At 58.9% G+C, this 19,571-nt stretch overlaps 1 protein-coding gene across 1 annotated transcript; it reads right to left on the reverse strand.

The window, feature by feature from the left end:
- Positions 1–556: 556 nt before the first annotated feature.
- On the reverse strand, positions 557–17,430 carry PDZD7 (PDZ domain containing 7). Its single transcript, XM_069460176.1, has 16 exons — positions 17,205–17,430; positions 13,110–13,250; positions 12,604–12,778; positions 11,962–12,138; positions 11,591–11,738; positions 10,361–10,421; positions 9,557–9,952; positions 8,889–9,083; positions 7,158–7,205; positions 6,405–6,580; positions 3,268–3,359; positions 3,038–3,129; positions 2,852–2,923; positions 1,753–2,346; positions 1,337–1,437; positions 557–940 (listed from the first exon to the last, which is right to left on the reverse strand). Exons 1-16 carry the CDS (start codon positions 17,428–17,430, stop codon positions 557–559), a joined length of 3,078 nt encoding a protein of 1,025 aa, XP_069316277.1.
- Positions 17,431–19,571: the final 2,141 nt, after the last annotated feature.

The following is a 19,571-nucleotide window of genomic DNA, read 5'->3' on the forward strand; positions in this document are numbered from 1 at the left end:
CCCTCATACAGCTCTTATGGGGAGAGAGGGCGATAGGGGAAGGAAATATCATAGAAAGTAGAAAGTCTGAGGTCCTAGTGGACCCCAACATGAAATGGTCTCTTGGGGTTCAAGGGAATGAATAGCCTTTCATCCTGTCCCTTGCACAGAATGCTGCTGGGGGCTGGGGAGTGTGTGCATTGACCCTTTGAGGGCCTTGGGACTCCATGTCCCTCAATATTTGAGGGAAATCAAAGGGGCATCATGAAAAAGTGCCCACCAATCCCAGGCTCCAGATGTTGGGTTTCTCAGCCCCTTTCCCATCTTGGGAGGTTGGGGAGCAGTGAGTGTGGGTTACACAGGCTGCCTGCTAGCACCTTGTCCTTGGACACTAAGTTTAAGGCAGAGCCTTAGTGACAGCTGAGGAGGGAAGGAAGTGGGGAGATGAGAGCCACCAGTGTGGAGCTCAGAGTGGGCAGGGCAAGCAGAAGGGGGAGATTCCTGCGTCCTGAGGAATTTAGCAGGTGAGGCCTAGAGATGCTGGGGGTCAGCAGGAGTCTGAGGTTAGTGGGAAGGGTCATGGGGTAAGTGGCGAGAGCTTGGGGTGGGTATCAGGAGTCTGGAGGGTTGGAGAGGGGGCTAGGCTGGGAGTGGGCTGGAGGAGGCCAGCATCCGTGGGAGTGGGCTGGGTATTGGTGGGAGGTTCTGGGTGCCAGGGGGCAGGAGCCTCAGTAGCATCACAGGCTTGGTGGGCAGGGGAATGGTCAGCAGGAAGGCACTGGTCGGGGAGGGCTGATGAGTCAGAGGGTAAGGGTAAGGGGCTGGGCCTGGGGACCCTGACCACAAGCTCCATGGGCTCCCGAGCCTTGTTTCGATAAGCCCGACGGATGGTGTCTACTGCTCGCTGGTGGGTCACCTGCTCCAGGCTCTCTCCATCCACTGCCACGAGCTCAAAGCCAGCCTAGGATGGAGTGGGAGAATCACCCACACCACACCACTCCACCTGAAGGCAGTGTCCTCTCACCTCTACCAGCTAGGACACGCCTCCCCCATCTGGGTGGAGGGGATGGACAATGGGACTTTTGTGCCTGGAGCCGTTGGGGGCAGGGTGGGGCACAGACAAGGGCCCTTTGTCCCTTGGGGCGTGGGGTGGAACAGGATGGGCCGGCCTCAGGCTTGGGCTAGCATGAGGGGACAGATTTTTCTCTAGGCCTGCTGATCCTGCTCATCTGAACCCCCTAACCTCAAGCCTCCTCCCTCAGCCTGGTCTAAACATGTCTGGCTGGAAGGTGAGCATGTGCCAGCCCGACCTCCCACCAGGTTTCCCCAGGAGTGGGCCTGGGCGCTCTTCACCCACCTGCAGGGCCCCACTGAGGAAGGCGGCCCCCCCGGGGAAGACCTTCTCTATCTTCACCATGGGCTGCACCTTGGACTCAATGCCCCCGGAAATGCTGATGCCTAGTGAGGGTGAGAAACTGTGAGAGTGCAGCACACCCCAAAATGCAAGCTCCAGGACAAACCTAGGACCCCATCCCAAAATCCAGGGCCCCCAACTTTTCCCAACCCCCTCAGATTCTGTTACTCCTCAGATCTTACTCTAAGATCCTCCAGATCCCAACCCTCTCAAATCTAGACCCCCCAAGCTATACCCCAACACTCTAGATTCTCTTCCTAGGCCCAGGCCCCTTAGTCACACCCCAAAACCAAGCCCACCAACCTCATCACCCAAATCCCAGAGTCCCCCCTGCCGGCCCCAGTCCCACCTGGACTCACCCAAGGACTGCTTCATCTTGGACAGCGTGACTGTCCTCAACTCCCCACTGGAGGCCTGCGTGGCTGCTTCCTCCACTGTCCCGCCAGTTCCATTCTCGGAGGGCCCTTGCCTGCCCCCCGCCTTGGCTGCCTGCCCATCCAGAGGTCGTGGCAGGGGGGGCCTGGCCCTCCGAGGCTTGTGGTAGCGCCCATTGGCCATGCTGGGGGTGGGGATGGGTGCCGGAGATGGGGAGCGCCTGCGTCCAGGGGACTTGCCTCGACCCCGGCTGCGGCTGCGGCTGCGGCTCTGGGCCCGGCCCTGGCTCTGGCCCTGCCCAGGGCCCTCTAGGCTCAGGGGCTCTGTCAGCAGCCAGTTAGGCCGTGGGGGCCAGGGAGCCACGGGGGGTGGCTGGGGAGGGGGTGTGCAGGCGCTTCGGCGGGGGGCAAAGGCATCTACTGGCACGTCTTGGAGAGGGGGGATCCCTTTATGAGAGTGGCAGGGGGCAGGGGCACTCAGGGAGACCTTGAGGCCCCCCAGCTGCTCCCTCAGCTCCCCAGCATCGTCCTCCTCCGAGAAGCCGTTTGCGGGCAGCAGGTAGAAGCCTCCGCGGCTGTCTGGGGAAGAAGGCCAAGGTCAGCTTGCCCCCTCCCTCGCCACCCAGAGCACCTTTCCAGCCCCAGACCCTGCCAGTCTGTGAGGGGCCAATGCGAACCAGCCTGGGCTTTCCCAGGCCCTACTGCAGCGGGGACATGGCCCCCTGGGGCAGAAGGACAAATGCATTCTATTATAATGACATTTTAATGCTTTCTACTGTAATAGTTACAGTTCTATTTTAATATACCTAAGAAAAAAATATTACCATCACACCAAACAGGTAACTTCTCAGAGATTATTGCATAGAATGAGACTAGACGTTAAAAGTGAGTGGGTTTCAAACCAGCCATTAAGTAATGGTATAGGAGGTGAGCAGATGGGACAGAAACGGCTCTGGCGGGCGAGGGCTTTCCTTCAGGGACCCACAATGTGTCCCTACGTGGGGGCTGGGACAGAAGGCCCGTCCTCCCTCCCTGAGTCTCCCCAGGCTTGTGCCCCTCCCTGGGCTGTGGAACTCTGACTGACCAGGCACAGGGGTGATGAGGTGACGCTTGGGTGGTGTGTCCTGCCGGGCAGGTCGCAAAGCAGGAGGCCAGACTGGTTGGAGAGAGGAACAGGTCATAGGCGAGACTCCTCACCAGGCTCCCTGGCAGACGCGGCTCCAGGGGCTCAGGATGCGGAAGTCCTGCCCCCCCACCCCCAGCTGCTGACCTGCCCTGCTCTTGAGGGCCTCGAAAGCCTCCAGCTCCACTGGCATCACCATGCTGTCAAAGCGGCCCAGGTCCGTGGGGGCCACCACACTCCTGGGAGAGGACAAGGGGAAGGGGGCGGGCAGGGGCTCAGTTCTGGAGCTGCCGGGAGGAACTTCAGCCCTGCGGAGATTGGGGGAAGTATCAGGGATCCCTTTCCTACCCCCAGCTCTCCTCTCAGCCCCTCCCCACCTGATGTCCCTCAGCAGCAGCAGCTTCTCAGGCCTGTCGAGAATGGCCAGCAGGGGCCTCACCAGGTCTTCCACGCCACCCTCGTGCACGTACTGCAGATAGAGGCGCCACAGGTCAGACAGCTGGGGGGACTTCCTGAGCTGGGTGAGGGAAAACGCCAGGGCCTGAGGGGCTCTGGGAGGCATCCATGCCTTAGGGAAAGTTCACTCCACCCCCAGGCTGTCCCCGGGATGGTCTTATCTTGGTGACTAGGTAGAAACCTACAATAATAACAACCTGTAGTAAACAGCAACAATAACAGTTTGGGGACAGGCACTTTTCTAACTAAGCCTTTTTCATATGATCTCTTATTTAGCAACCACCCTGAGAAATGACATTACTTATTCCTGTTTTACATATGAGGAAACTGGGGTTTAGAGAGGAGGACTTTGTTCAAAGCCACGCAGACAAGGAATTGTGAAGGGATTGGAACCTGAGAAGTCTGGCTCTTGCCTGCTCTGGTGCCGGAAAAGGATGTGCAGGGAGTGGACTCTTCTCCCCACCCCCACCTCCCAGGCAGAAGGAAGGAATTTGAGCCAAACACTAGGCTGCGGCCTGGCGGGCCCAGCGGGCCCAGCATGTGTCTGCACACACACCTACAAGCTAGGCTTCGCTCAGGGCTGGAATGGGGGCCCTAGGGAAGAGGGGCTCTACAGAAAGCCTCTCCAGTCAGTGTCCTGGGGGCCGGGGTGGAGCCCCTTCTGCCTGGCACTGCTGGGATGCCACCAGCCACACCCCACTCCTTCTGAAGACCTGAACACTGGAAGCCACCCTACTTGGACAGCACACCGCACCCTGGTGGCGAGAGGGAGGCTGATTCAGGGACACACACATAGACCATCTCCTGTGGGCATAGACACAGAGATAGAGCGAGCCCTGGCCGTCAGAGGGAGTCATCCATAAATGTCTAGAAATAAATAAAATACAAACCGTGTGGCCCTGAACCACACATGAGTTACAGGGACTCACATATCCACATATCAACAATACACTCCCTTTGTCTGAAGAGAGATACATCCATTGCACAGAACCAACCACATATGCGCACACATTTCGAGTCCACAAACCTGCATTGAGCATCCACTAAGTGCCAGGCCCTGTACCTGGCAGTGGCGACACAACGATGAAGACCCTGTCTCAGATCCTCAGGAACTGAGTCTAGTGAGAATGAGGGGCAGATGAGTCACCTACGCCAGTGAGCTACAAACCACTGGCAATGGGGCAGAGGGAGTCTCAGAGGAAGGGAGCATCAGAGCGGGCTTCATGGAGGTGGTGGTACTGCCACTGATTCTTAGAGGATAGATGCAGGGAACAGGAGTAAAGTGCTCCGGGACTGGTGTGGAATAATCAGTAGGTAGAGGTTTCACTTGGCCACAGGGTTCATGAAGAGCCTCCATGCAGGGCTGTGCAGGTTGGAACTATCGTGCAAGCAGCACGCCCAACAGTGGTGCAGTTCAGAAGCTGTGCAGACCTGCGTGGTGGCCGCGGGGGAGCTGAGGCAGGTGGGTTAGGAGTCAAATCAGGGAGGGCCTTGAATGTGAGGGTAAGGAGCTTGTCCTCTATTCTGCCAAAGACACTGGTCACTAGGTGGCTTGGGGAATGTAAAGCGACAGGAGAGGGGATGTGTAACACTTGGCCTGGTGGCTGTGGGGAGACGGCTCAGGGAGGAGAGAGGGGAGGCCCGGGGCTCAGGGCCACACATCGGAGTAACTAGGGGAACCTTACTAATCACTCTGGCCAGGGCTCCATCCCGGAGTCTGATCTGTGGGTGTGTGTGTGTGGAGGGGGTTGGGCCAGGTTTGGGTGGTACCTGGAGCCCGGCAGGTGGTCAGAGCACAGTGAGAGGAGGCCTGGCTTGTGCAGGGGAGGGGAGTGGAGGGGTAGGGAAAAGGAGCGGGCCAAAGAAACAGACACAGAGCTCCACCTCGTGGCCACAGCTGGAGTTGCAGGCTCACTGCAGGCTGGTACCCACAAGCCCACTCAGCGCAGAGCGCCCAGGGTGACACCTGTGAGTTAGCCCAAAGCCCCTTAGCTGCCCGCTAGCATGCACCCCCATCTGCAGCTCTGCTGTGAACCAGGCCTTGGTAAAGGGATGCGTGGATGACTGTGTCTCAGTCTCCAGGTGACAATGCACAAACACTAGCCAGCCACATGCACGCTCACACACATGGACGCAATCAAGCAGTCACGGCGACACAAACCAGGTACCCCACAGACACACCAGTGCACACCACATGGACATACAAAACAGTCCCCCGCTAAACAAGGCGGGGGCAGGGGGAAGCCACAAACGATATTCCGAGACCCCTGAGTTCGCCCTCGCACACAGCATGCGCTGACGCGTGTGCTCACAGGAAGCCCACCACAGGCCGCCACACAGGTTTACACGGGCTATGAACTGCACACCTGGGCTTTCCTGAGACAGAGAGATAGGAGGGGACCTTCCAATCCCCCCAGAGGGGGCAAGCTGCGCCTCCACAGCCTCCCCAACTTCAGGCTCCAGGGACTCCTTCAAACCCGACTCCCCTACCCTGGGGCCCTGTGGTTCTGTTGGAAGTGGAAGGACACCGAGAACAATATAGGTGTTGGGGGGACTGAGGGGGGCCAAGGATTACTTATGTGGGTAACAGGGGAGCAGCCTGGCATGAGGCCAGTCCTGCTGGCTGACCCAGGAGCAAAAGGAGGCATGGGGGGACAGTGGGGGCTTACTTAAAGAAGGCAGAGGAAGGTGACTGCAGGGACTCTTCCCCCAGTCATCACCTGTCTGGCTTCTTCTCTCAGCTTAAATATCACCTCCTCCAGGAGGCCTTCCCAGACCGCACCACCTAACGTGTGTCCTCCAGTTGTCTGCTCATGCTCCTTCCCTTCACAGCACTTCACATGACCGTCACCATGGGTGTTTAGGTTCTAGTCACTGTCTATCTTCCCTTCCTGACTGTGTGCTTAGTGAGGGTGTATGTGACAGGAGTGACTTCTGCTTTTACTGACCATTGGCTTCCTGTCATCGAGCCCAGATACTGGTCAGTGGACAGTGGCCTGAATGAATGAGGGGCTGGGTGACTGAGTGACCATGTGCTGGGGACAGGCTGAAGGCTCACCCGGGAGCAGTGGCGGGTGACAGCCAGCACCTCGTCGTCAGTCAGCAGCCGCCGGGCCAGGTCCTGAATGAGGGGCCGTCGGCTCTCCCAGGCCTGCACCCGCTCATCCACGCCGGGCAGCTGGCTGGAGGGGCTCCCGGACCTGGCAGAGAGCAGGGCCCGGCCCCTCTCCCGGTCTGCAGGGCAGGAGCAAAGGGTATGACGGAGGAGCCAGGAGCCATCGTGGCAGGGCAAGGGCTTTCCTCGGCAGATCAGGGTCCCGAACAGGCCAGCTGAGAGGCCCAGGCACCCGGACGGAATCCCAGCCCCGTGCTGCCTACCATGGTCTTCCATGGCAGCCTTCCCACCAATGGAGTGCAAACCCCTGCCCCTCCCCAGACCCCAACGTGGACCCTGTACCAGTCTGCTCCTTAACAGAGGCTTAGCCCAGTGCCCTCTGGGCCCCCTGGACAGGCGCTGTCATAGGGAGTCTGTTCCCATTGGAGTCCCAGCCCAGGCTCCCTCATTGCCCCAAATCTGTCTTTGGGAGTCCCAACACAAGCCCCCAATATACCCCCTTTTCCTAGTAAGCTTCGTCTGATTCTTTTAGCTGCCCCAATATGCACCTCCCCAGCTGCCTGCTCCCCGTGCTTGACCCCAGCTGAGTTTAGTCCAAAGCCACCCAGCTGGCCCCGCACACACCCCCCCCCCCCCCGCCCCGCCATCTGCCACTCCCCTGTAAACCAGACCTTGGTAAAGGCATGCATGAATTACCACGTCTCAGTCTCCAGGTGACAAACTTCTGCACGGGCCCCACAACCCCTGCATGAAGAAGAAAGAGGCTCAGCTGCAGGCTCTGGCCCCCAATCTGAAAATGGGGCTTGGAAGGGCTCAGGACTGGTGGAAAGGGGGGATTTAGGCCAGAAGTAGGTGGGACAGGGGGGCAAGAGGCCCGGCCATGATGGGCTTGGAGGTTGCGCTGAGGCTAGGGACTCGCTCCATAGGCAATGTGGAGCCAGTGAAAGTTCTGGATCAAGAGAGGGTACAGTCTGAGCTCTGCTTGTGCAGATTCACTGGAAGTAAATGGGTGGAGAGAGGAGCCTCGAGAACTGAGCTTGGGGGGCACCTACCTTCAGGGGACAGGGGAAAGAGGAGCCTTTGAAGGAGAGAGTGGCCAGAGAGGAGAGGGAGAACCGGGAGAGAGCAGGGCCCTGGGAGCTGTGGGAAAGAGAGATGGGTTGAGAGAGGGGGGCTGGCCAGCCCGAGTTTGAAGGAATTTTCTCTCCCATGGGACTGTCACCCTGAGACCCCAGAACATCTGACTCCAGGGTGGAGCGGGGTCCAGCCCCTTGTCCTCTGGTTGTTTTTGCCCACCCGACATCCACTCCCCCTCTGGAAACAGCACCCTGATTTTTCCCTGTGGAGTCCCCTCCCCCCATTCTCAGCCCATGTACTCTAGGGTGGGCACGTGCCCCAGGCTGGCCACATCACAGTGACTTGTTCAGCACGACACGGGACCCCAGCTGGGCCAGTGAGGGCCTGTCCTGGGACTTCTGCTGGAACTGTTTAAGGAGAAGCTCTCTTTGCCCTGGAGTTGCTAAGCAATGGTGGCCACTTTACCTCCAAGTTGGCAAAGCCCACGTGATCATGAAGCTAACCCATGGGAAGATGGAAGGGGAAAGACATCTGCTGATATTGTTCAGACCTTTGGACCCAGCTTAAATCTGTAGCAGAGCCAAGAAGTGCTTTTTAAAAAAGCTACTTGGAGTTGAGTTTCTGTCACGTGCAACTCCAAGAGTCTTAACTAACTCAGCCACTCTTGGTGTAGTCTCTGAAACTCAGCAGAGAGAGGACAGGGCCTCTTGTGAGCGTCCTTGGGAAGTCCCTGAAATGAGTCAGCCTGCGCAGGACCCCCCTGCCTGGGCCCTGACTGAGAAATGGCCTTGCTTAAGGATGCTTCTAGAAATGAGTTGGGCCAGTGGAGCTCTGGCCAGGGGAGGTGACTGACTGAGAAATGGCCTTGCTTAAGGATGCTTCTAGAAATGAGTTGGGCCAGTGGAGCTCTGGCCAGGGGAGGTGAAGCAAAACACTCTAGGAAAACTGTGCCCTGCCACCACCACCATCACCACCACCACCAGGAGCACAGCATCTGATCCGAGCTCTCCTGCTTCCTTGCTGTGCTGTGACTCTAACGGTTTCCCCTTCTGTAAAATGGGGAGATGAGGCGATAAGGATACCATAACAACCACTACATTTCCTGTGCGCCTGCTGTGTGCCGGACAGCGTTCTAAGCGATTTACATACATGCATTCTCTTATTCCTCACTACTCCTAAAGCACAGGTGTTATTACTCCCATTTTACTCATGAGGAAACTGAGGCTCACAAGGGGTTTAGCGGTGACTCACGGCTGGTGAGAGGCAGTGCGGAGTCTCACCCCAGGACTGCTGGGTGCCATGGCTAGCGGATGTCACCCTGCCCTCCTGTCTGATCAACCCAGCACTCACCTTTCTCCACGTCCGGGCAAGGGCAGGCTTTGGCCAGGCTCCCGCTGTCCAGCGTCCAGGCCTCTCTGTGCCCGTCCCCTGCTAGGCGCCCCTGCCGCCCTCCCTTGAAGAAGAGGTTCATCAGCGTCTTGGAGCGCTGCAGGGCACTCTTGTCCCCGGGGGACCCCGACTTCTTCTTTCGCTGTTTCTTCTCCTCTGCAGACACGAGGGAGCACCCAGGAGGGCTGGAGGGGTGGGCAGAAGGGAAGGACGAGGGCCAGGGGTGTGGGGAGGGGCAGAAAGAAGGGAGAGGAGGCGGGGCAGGCAGGATCTGCAGCCGTGCGGGGTGGGAGGGGATAGGGGGCTCTTCTTCCAACTTTCTGACTCCTTCCCGCAACCCCACAGCTGTAGCTATGTACGGAATCTCCACTGCGGGCCAGTTGGAGGAGTGGGTGCCTGCATGAATGCCTGTGCGTGTGCCTGTGCGTGTGCGTGTGCGAACAGGCCTGGGAACTCCAGGATGGAGGGGCTGCGGTTGGGCTGGTTTGGAGCCCAGGACTAGTTTAAAATGGAGCCCAGAGTAGGGTCTGAGTATATTCTGGGGCTGAGTCAAGGCCTGGGGCAGAGGGTGGGACAGGTTTGGGACCAGAGACTGTGGAGAAAGCAGCAGCCACCCATCCCCCACGTACCCCACAAGGTCAGGTGGCTCTGGGAGCGTGTGATGGGGGGCCGGGGTCGGCTAAGGGCCAGCAGCAAAGCGGTCTTGGGGGACTCAGAGAGCGCAGAATCGAGGCGGCGGGCGGGTGGGGGGCCGTCAGCGCGGATGGCTGTGTCCCTGAGGATGGCCGTGGGCCGCACGCTGTACCAGGTCTCCACACGGGCCCCCGCATCAGGCTCCGTCTGCATGGCTGTGTCCGCCCGCCCCCAGCCTGGCCCGCAGCTGCCAGGCTCCTCAGGGCCCAGGCAGACGTCCATGCGGTCCGAGGGCAGGGAGCCTGAGCTGTAAGGGGCACTGGAGGCACACGAGGAGACACTGGAGCTGCTCTCAGAGGCGGGGGACAGCTGCTGCAGCACCCCGTTGCTCACTGCAGGGAGTGGGGAAGGCAGGGACATCTCAGGGGTCTGCCGGTTTGTTTCCGGGCCCTGCCCAGCTTGCAGACCACCCCTGGGCTCGGGGTGGAGGAACGAACATCAGTCAGGCAGCAGCCAAGGTTAGAACCGCCGGGTCTGGGGAACCGGCTGCTCCCCAGTCCTGCCTCTGACTTGTTGGGAGACCTTAGGCGAGTCACTTCTCAACTCACCCACTGGGACGCCAGACCCTAGGGGAGCCTGGAATTGGATCTGCAGCTTCGCAGCAGGGAGCCCAGAAATAGCTCTGGGCTACAGGAACGTCCTGAGGGGATCTTGGTCTCCCCCTTTCTTCTTCAGAGATCCTGGCCCCACTCTCGGGCCTCAGCCCTTTCCCTCCAACCTTGGGGACCCGAGCCACTTACATCGGTCCAGCCAGCAGTACTCAGAAACCATCTCCTTGTAGGCAGGGTAGCGGCCAGTTTCCTGGGGAGGGAGGGCACAGCGGGCACAGAAGGGCATGGGAGAGTGGAAGAAGGGAGGGTGAGAATGGGGGGGCAACAGGACAGGAGTAAATTTTCAACCCCATTTCTCTCCTCTGAGTTCATCATGCTCTGGCCTCACAGGCCACTTTATTTCTGAACATGCCAAGTTCCTTTGTACCTCAGGGCCTTTGCATTTGCTGTTCCCTCCGCCTGGATTCTCCTCCTTCCGCCCATCATGGGCGGCCTGCCCTGACCGCCCCCCCCCGCCCCCTGCCAGCTACAGGGGCCTTTCTAAATCACTCCATCCCTCTCTCTGTTAGTTTCCTCATAGCATCTGTCACAATCTGCAAGCATAGAGTTTGTCTGTCTCCCCCAGCAGCACCGACTTTGTCCTGTTCACTGTTACAGCCCCAGTAGCTGGCATAGTGGCTGGCACACAGGAGTGCCCTGAAATATTATTGAATGAATTATTATTGAAGGAGTGGGCAGAGTGGGAGTGAGAAGGGGCGTTTGGGGTAATCTGAGAGGAAGGAAAGGGAGAAATGGGATGTGGAAGAGGTGGGAAGTGGAGGTGGGGGATGGCAGAGAGGGCAGCAAACAGTCAGATGGGCGAAGGCTTGGGGAAGCAGAAGGGTAGAGCAGGGGCTGGGATTGGGCCCTGGGGAGAGCGGGGTGTCACCTCCTCCAGGAGCCAGTGTGAGAAGGACCCGATCCTCAGGCAAGGGTGAGACCCACAGGAATAGTGAATGCAGCCGCCTCCCCTGACATCCAATCTCTGGCCCCAGCCCTCCTTGCCCTGTGTGTGGGGTGCCCACCACGCAGGTCCTGCCCAAAGCCACAGCTACCAGCCCACCCTTCTGGGCAGGGCATTTGTGCCTTTCAACCCCAGGCCTCCGCCATTCAGAAGAAGGGACACTGCTCTAGCAATCAGGGAGCAGCACTGGAACCAGGCCCCGCTGCTGACCAGCTGAGTACCTGACTGCTTCCCTCCTTTCTCTCTGAGTCTCAGTGTCTTCTGCAGAGTAGAGATGGGAACAATGCCTGCCCTGCCATCCCGCAGCTAGGGAAACGCCATAAATTGCAGAGCAATGAACACAGTTAGATACCAGGGTGGCCCAGGAAGCCCTTCCTCTGGGCTGGCCTCTCCCTGACTCCCACGGTCCTGCCCACCTTGATGGTCAACATGATGTGCGTTTGGCCCTTGAGCACCTCCACGGCCTGGCTGTGGCTGATGTCATCGAACCGGACACCATTGGCCGCCAGGACCTGGTCCCCCACCTTGATGCCATTCTCCTCGGCCAGCCCACCGTGGTCCACTCTGGGGGCAGACAGGCATCAATCTAGGCCCCTGGCCTGCCCTCCCGCCTCCCATTCCAGACGCTTCACTTGGACGCAGGGATGCCCCAGTCAAGCTCCTGGCCCCTCCTCCTGGTGACCCTCCGACCCAGGCCCTCATTCGGACAGGCAGCTGGCCAGGCCTCGCTTGCTCACCGTCCCCAAGTCCCAGCCCTACCCCTTCCACTTCCTGCCCCAGCCCTCACTTGGACACGTAGATGCCCAGGCCAAACTCCTTGCCCCCACGGATGTTGAAGCCCAGGCAGAAGTCGTCGGAGGTTGTGTACAGGTGGACGATGCGCCGCACACCATCCTCCGAGCTGTTGTCCGACGGCGTCGAGCCACACTTCTCCACCACCAGCCGCCGATTCACCACATCTACCCTGGGGCAACAGCAGGGGGCCTCGGCTGGGTCCCCATCCACCACCACCCACCTGCCCTCCCAGCCCTGTCAACTGTACGGGAAAGGGGGGTTGCCTTTGGGGACCTGCCTGGGCCTGAGGCCCTAAGTGGGACATAGGTTTCATTGAACTTGGGAAACCATCCTGATCGCCTTTGTATGGAGCCTTGGCAAGGTGCCAGGCACATTTCTAATCCTTATAGCGCCCCCATGGGGAGGTGCTGTTACTGCCCCCCGTTGCACAGTGGCAGCCATGGGAGCAGGGCCACTGGTATGGGGAAGGGCTGGAGAGAGACACGCTTCTCCTCGTGGCCAGGTCAGGCCTTAGGATCCCCTGTGCCCAGAGGGCCAGGAAGAGCAGAAGCAGCTTCTGCCAATGGGTTTGGGGGGGGTGGTGCCGGGTGGGCTGGGGCAAGGCGGGGGCTGGGATGGGGCAGGAGCTGCTCACCACGTGGTCTTCTCTTTGGAGAACTTGATGCCCGGCACGCGGCCCATGCGCCGTACCATCATGTGCAGGCGGCTGCTGCCCGTCAGCATCTTCACGGCGCTGCCCATGGTGGTGCTCTCCAGGCTCAGTCCGTTCACCTCCGTGATCTTGTCCCCCACGCACAGGCCAGCCCGCTCTGCACCAGGGGACGGGGGTGGCTGGCATGGGGCACTTGGGGAAAGGGTCTCCAGGGTCATGCTGAGCCTCCCCCATCAGACGGGGCTCCCTGGGGTAAAACTGAGCTTCCTCAATCAGAGTGGGGATCCCCAGAGCAGGGTGGACTGTCTCCTATTAGCCCAGGGATCTGTCCCTTAGTCCCCTCAGCCCTGAGGGTATTCCCTATCTCTCCATCATGCCCTCCAGAGCTGAAGACTCTTTCCCCTACCCCTGACAGCAGCACTCTTTGCCTGTCACTCAGGTAGGTGTCACATCCCAAGCCAGGACCTCACCCTAGGGGCCCCGCTCACCTGCGCTGCTCCCCTCCTCCACTTTGCTGACGAAGATGCCCAGGCCGTGCTCTGAGCCCCCACGCACGCTGAAACCCAGCCTCCCTGCTGCACTCTTCTCCACCCGGACTGCGTGGATGATGTCACTTTCGTCACTGTTGGCTGTGGGGATGGGGACATAGGCATGACCTCATGTTCATTCTGGCACAGAGGGTCCCTGGGTTCCCCAACTTGGAGCCAGCACAATCTGGGTTGCAGAGCACAGCCACACAGGCACCTAGGGCCCTAAATGGGTCAGAGGGCAGCCAATTTCTAAGTCCCCTCTGGGTGATTTTGATACCATGTGGGAGGGTGTGGAAGCAGCCAGAACAGCAGGGCAGGACTCCTAATATGAGGGTATGTGTGTATCAGTGCTTACCAAGCTTCACATGCCCACAGGTCTGGGTAAGCCAAATTCCTAAAAATCCCAGCACCTTTAGAGTCAGATGGACAGAAAGGAAGGTTCAAGATTCTGTTCTATGTAGGCACAGTTGAGGAAGTCTGGGCTCTTCAGCTTGCAGCAGAAATGAGTATATTAACTCTATCTTCAAATAGTTGTAGAGCTATCCTATGGAAGGCTAGATGTTTTTGTGAAACCCAGAGGGCAAAAGCAAGCCCACATAGTAGAATTAGACAGAGGCAGATTTTGTAAGGAAAAACTTTGTAAAACATTCAGCTGTCAGAGAGTGGAATGGGTTTTCTGGGATAGTGAGCTTCCCATCTTTAGAGGCATGCAAGGTGAGACCTGGTAAATCGCTGTCTGGATGTTATGGAAGGGTCCCTGAGGCCCCTTCCATCTTTAGCCTCTGAGACTCTGGAGGTAAGGGCCCTAGGAATGACCTGGCTGCACGGGGAGAGAAGCCCACGACAGCACACTGCAGCACGTGCCCAGAGCCCGGGGCAGCCCTCTCCGTCAGTCTCGAGGCAAGTAGAGGGGGACGGGGTCCCTAGAGGCTGGAGCTGCTCAGGTTTCTTAGGAGACTGAGATGGGTGGGATTTGATGGGTGGAGGGGAAGGGAGGGCGATGATGAGGGGATGGAGGGAGCCAGGCTCAGCTGCCGGCCCTTGAGGAGGCCTTTTGGGCAGAGCACAGCGAGGAGGCTGCAGGGGTAAGTTGGGTCCCAGGTGAGAAGCTGAGATTTCTTCTTGGGCAAGAGTTACTCTAGAGGTGTTTGAGAGGGAGAAATCTCACATAGACACATACACACACACACACAGGCACACACACCACGCTTCAATTTAATCTAAGAGAAATCAGGTTACAGCGCATGGCCCGGGCAGCTCAGAAGGAAATCCCCAAGGGCGGGGGCAGCGCAGGACAGAGGACAGACGTGAGGGAGCCTGGGGCTCCCCAGCTGATTATATCTACACAGATGTCAGGACCTTTTCGGCCTCATTTCAGCCAATGAGCCCTTTGCTCTCTGCCCCAAACCCCCTTTCCCCTCTCAGGCCCTCTCTGTGGCCTTCCCAGGGCCCCGCCGGCTGGCAGGTGGTTTGGCGGGGGTGGGGGGGGGGGAGCGATGCCCAGTTTGAGGCTTTGAGCCCAGGAGCTCAGGTCCTGGAAGGTTGGTACCTTCCCTACCTCTGCTGCCCCAGCCCAGCCCCTGGCCTCTCCCCTGAGGCACCCCCAGCAACCCTCTAATTATCTCCCTGATTTCTGCTCTCACCCCTCTATCTACTCTCTATGCAGCCGCCAGAGCAGCTTTCATATTAGGTCATGCCTTTCCCCTGATTGAAAACTTCCACGTCTGCTCCTGCTGCTAGAGGAACTGCAACCCCTCCCCGTGCTCTGTGGGGTTTCATGGGCTTCCCTCTGCCCAGCCCTCTGCCCTCACCTCCAGCCACTCTGCCCTCCCTTGCTGAGCTCTGGCCACACTGACCTCCTTCCTGCTCCCTCTGCAAGGCCAGTTCCTTTTCCTCACTCAGACGCCACTTTCTCAGACACACCTTCCTGGGATCTCCTTCCCTCCTCCCAGTGAGCGCCTATTATAGTGGTTCTCAAAGCGTGGTGCTCAGACCAGCAGCACCTGAGAACTTGTTAAAAATGTGAATTCTCACGCTTTCCCATGGACCCACTGAACCAGAAGGTCTGGGAGCAAGCCTGCAATCAATCCATCTCTTAACGGGCTTTCCAGGCAATTGTGATGCATCTAAGGTCTGAGAACCACAATTCTATCATATCATCCAAATGATTTCCTTCAGGATTCTTCCTGTCCTTTGTCACTATTTGCTTCTCTGTGCATTATTTATTATGTCTCCTCTCACTTGGCTGTGTGCTCAGTCTTGGTAGTTTTTGTCATTCTCTTCCCCTGTATGTTGCATGGTGCTTGGAAGTTGATAAGTACTTTTTGAATAAACAAAATAGTAAATGGATGAATGAATGAACTAGGAGAGTGAGGAGAAAGGGCTGGTTTGTATTAAAGATAATGAATTTTCTTTGGGACCAGTTGAGTTTAAGGAGCTGGTGGGACTTCATGGAACTGATGTGGGTGGCAGTGTCCTCCTTCTCACTGTTTCTCCCTTATCAGCCACTTTATTCCCATGAAGTGGTCTCAGTAATAACACAGGGCAGGAGGTCCCAGCTGTGGGGAGTTGGAGAATGTTTCTGCTCAGGCGATGGGGAGGATTCTGAGCTCTGAGGCTCCCAGCCCAGGCAGGGTAGGGGCCAGGTGGTCAGGGAAATGCTCTAGTCCTGGTCCTTGGATTGTTGGGAGATGCTGCTCCCCTGCACCAGGGGGAAGCAGAGGGAGAAAGAAATCATAGAACTTCCAGAAGAGGATCTTTAGAGGGACAGTATAAACAGCTGCTGCATCATACATGGGTGTGGGAGATGCTGGGGGGTACAGCATAGTTGTGTTCTTTCAATAGAATGGAACTAACGAGGGCAGTGCTGCAGTGCCTGCCTCTCCTCCCCCGCCCAATGTTTCCTAGCTCCCCTGGGGACTCTCTGCCTAACCAGAATGATGGTGGTGACCCTGAGCAGTGCCTTTCTGCTCACCTGAGGGTGAGGCTCACAGTGGTGGGTGACAGGGGCGAGCAGGCTGGGCCACGGATGGAGGAAAGCCTGCTCCCTGAGCAACACACCCCACCCTGGTCCCAGCAGCCTTGGGAGGGGAACAGAGCTGCCCAGCTGGTGACAGAGCTGATGAAGGCAGGAGCAGGGCCTGAAAAGTCCAGTCTGGGATCTAGCCAGAGGTGCTACGCTGGCTGAGAAAGAGGAGATGAGCTGGAGATATTTATCTGGTCCTGCCCACAGAAAGCACAGGCCCTGGGGGCCCCCACTCCACCCCTGACATTCAAGGTCCCATCTTGCTTACCAGCTCTTTGTTGCTTCACATCTGTCACTGCAGACCGACTCCTAAGTGCTCACCCCACCACGCTCCATGCTTTCACTGCCAGCCTTTGTTGGCGAGAGCTCCATCCCACCACTAGCTGTTCTTATTACTCTAAGTCCTGCTACATTGCTGGGGGAAGGTGAAAAATGGGTCCTATTTCTCTCTAGATCGCCCGAAGGACCTACCTAGGGCTGGGGTAGAATCAGCCCCCTTGTTCTCCCCCCTCTTGTAAACATTTGCTGCTCTACCCTCATTCCCCTCTTTCTGTGCCTGAAACCTTTAATTCTGTCTACCCGCCTGGGCATTGACTCCTCACAGCCAGCACAGAGCTGGTCGCACAGTGGACTGGCTGATGGAGGATGTCCTCCTCCATCCTGCCCCACCCCCAAAGGAACACACAAATGAATTTGCAGAGCTTATGGGAGGGTGAGGCCAGTTCAGTGCCCTGCCTTGCTCACTTGGGAGCTAGCATGCCACACACATGCCTTTCCCTGCTGCCATGCCCCTATCTGCCACTTCTGACCCTTCCACAATCCTAGAACCCTAAAGGATTGTCCTGGAGGAGAGGTAAGGGCAGGCAATGAAAAGTTTATGGGTTCCCAGAGGCCCCCCCCCCACCTTCCCTACACTCCCATCTCTTGAGTTCCCCCACCCATATTGGCTCTGCCTCCCCCTGCTTAGCTCCCACTCTCCTCCACTCCCACCTCCTCATCCCAGGCCAGTGGCTGGGCCCCGCCCGCACCTTCGATGGGGGAGTTGATGAGGATGACACGGCCCATGGGCGACGAGGCTCGGATTCCGCGGGGGGGCCCATTCAGCAGCCGCTGCTGCCTCTTTAGCAGGTATCGCGTTGCGGTGGAGCCGGAGTCGCTGCCCAGGTGGCCTCGGGAGGAGAGGGAGCTCAGAGAGCTGGAGCTTAGGTCTCCTAGGCCCAGTGGGTCAAAGCCCACTGCAAAACCGTGCGCCATGGTGGCTGGGCTGGGGCAGCGCCCTAAAGATCCAGGAGGAACCTGCTAGCCCCGGAGAGGCCAGCCGTCGGTGCTCCGAGCTCCATGAGTCTCCTATGCAGAGCTGGGGTCTCAGTAACGCGGAGCCTTCCCTTGTGCTACCTCTGGGAAGTGTGCGCTCCAGACCTGGGCAGGGAGGGCAGGGATGGGGGAGGGGTGTAAATGCTGCCCCCCAGAACTTCCGCCACCGCCCCCCATGTGAACATCCTGCCCTCCCATGCCTTAGGCCCCCACACCTCTCCCACTCCAGGCCGGAGACCTCCATGAACTTTCGTGGACTTTATACAAGGCAGGTGGGAACCTGTCCTTCATCCCTCATTCCTGTTCTCAGCTGAGTCATCTACTCAGGTCCCCAGTCCTCAGTAGAGGTTGGGATTATTGCGGGACCTGGAGCTTCAAACGGTGAGATAATGAGGGGCCAGGGCAGTTCATTCCACCCCCTCTCCTGTGCATGCGCATAAGGGGTCAGCCCTGGGGGGTTGGGCCCCAAGGTCAGGGCTCCAGGACCTTAGACAGCTGCAGCCAAGGCCCCCAGACATTTCCCGGGCCCCAGGTCGCTGCTCCCGGTCTAAAGAGGTTGTGTGAACCTCTCCCAAGCTTGGGGGAAGGATCCGCTGGGGAGGGTCGCACAACATCCCACGCAAAACCCGGGGCCAAGTCTCTCAGAGCAGCTCTGGGACCCAGAACGCAGCACTCAAGCCTCAGCTCGGCTCTCCTGGCCCCCCCACCTCTCAAACTCGGCCCCCTCACCTGTTTGCCTGTGTAGTGGCTGCCGGCCTCGCCCGCCCGCGGGAGCCAGCGACTGTCGCAGACTGGGAACCCCGCCCACGCTCCTCCGGGGCTGCGGGAATAGGGCTGGCCTGCTCAGCCTCGGGCTCCTATTGGTTGGTGGGGCCGCCAATCACTCCCTCCCGGCACCTCCCTTGGACGCCCAGGACAGTCTCTCTTTACCTGGTTTGGAGCCGCTGAGTCCTACTCGCTCCAGTTCTACTTCTGACGTCCCATCCCATCGCTCCAACTTAGGGCTTGGGTCTCGGCTCGCCTCGCTTCCGCTAGAACCACGTCTTCTCCGGGCCAAGCCAGCTACTGGGGCTCTTAGAATTGCCACCCCTCGGCCGTCACCCCTAAGGCTTCAGCGGGGTAATGTCACCGGGACAGAACGGGGCTTGAGCCTGCGTTGGCGGCAGGCGTGCTCTGTACGGTGACTGGGTGAGTTGTGTGTGCGTGGCCGAGGGTTGCCTTCCTCACTTGCATCCTCCTCCTGCACCACAAGGTGTCTCTCTGGCCACCCAGTTCCTGAAAGGCTGCAGGGCAGCTGGCCACAGGACACCAGGGGAGGAAGAGTCCTAAGAATTCCCTTCTGGTGCAATTGCTTGGATGCAGACAGACGTTCCTGGAGTCTTCTGCCCTCCCACATCCCAGGGGTGGGGTTCAGGTCTGTGGTGCAGGGCTAGGGGTTGGGAGCATAAGGAGGCTGGGGACACTGGAGCTGGGGGTCACAGAAGGGCAGCAGGGAGAGGGCTGGGGACATAAACGGGGCACAGGCACTACTGGGACCGGCTGTGAAGGCATGCGAATGCCGCGGTGCTGCAAGATAAGCTTGTGGGTACTGGGGTAGGTGCCCAGGGAGCCAAACAGACAGAGCCATTGCTAAGGCAGTCATCAAGTAAACAAGCTGGGCAGTAATCCGAGTCCCTCCGGACGCACCTTCAGGGGACCGCCCCTCCACGCCGCCCACTTGGGCCCTGCGCACTGAGCATTTTCTCCTTGGGCACCTGGACCCCTTGCTGCAGGGGCCGGGTGCCTCCCGAGGCCCGCCGGGGGACTGCAAGCCAAGGGGGCAGCGGGGGCGGCTCCTCCCCTCCTCTATCTGGCTGTGGAGGGGGCCAGGACTGATACGCGCGGTACGATTGGCTCTGGGAGGCAGCGTAGGGCCTGGTCCCTGTGGCCCCGGCTGGGGGCATCGCTCCAAATGACACCCACCGCCCCCAGGCTCTGCCAATCCTGGATTCCGCCGGGCAGGCGCGGCAGAGAAGCCCCCGCCCCTCCCTGCTGGGCAGCGTCACGCGTGACGTCCCGTGTGATGGCTGGGAGGGCTGTGG

The sequence above is a fragment of the Eulemur rufifrons genome, chromosome 28, assembly GCF_041146395.1.
Source record: "Eulemur rufifrons isolate Redbay chromosome 28, OSU_ERuf_1, whole genome shotgun sequence".
NCBI classification, from domain to species: Eukaryota; Metazoa; Chordata; class Mammalia; order Primates; family Lemuridae; genus Eulemur; species Eulemur rufifrons.

Coding starts and splice junctions, on each gene's coding strand:
- PDZD7 (XM_069460176.1), bottom strand. CDS start 17,430: ATGGCGCACGGTTTTGCAGTGGGCTTTGACCCACTGGGCCTAGGAGAC. Junction 2,924..3,037: donor GGCCCTCAAGAGCAGGGCAG/GTCAGCAGCTGG, acceptor CTCTCCAACCAG/TCTGGCCTCCTGCTTTGCGA. Junction 941..1,336: donor TCCTCAGTGGGGCCCTGCAG/GTGGGTGAAGAG, acceptor ACTCCATCCTAG/GCTGGCTTTGAGCTCGTGGC.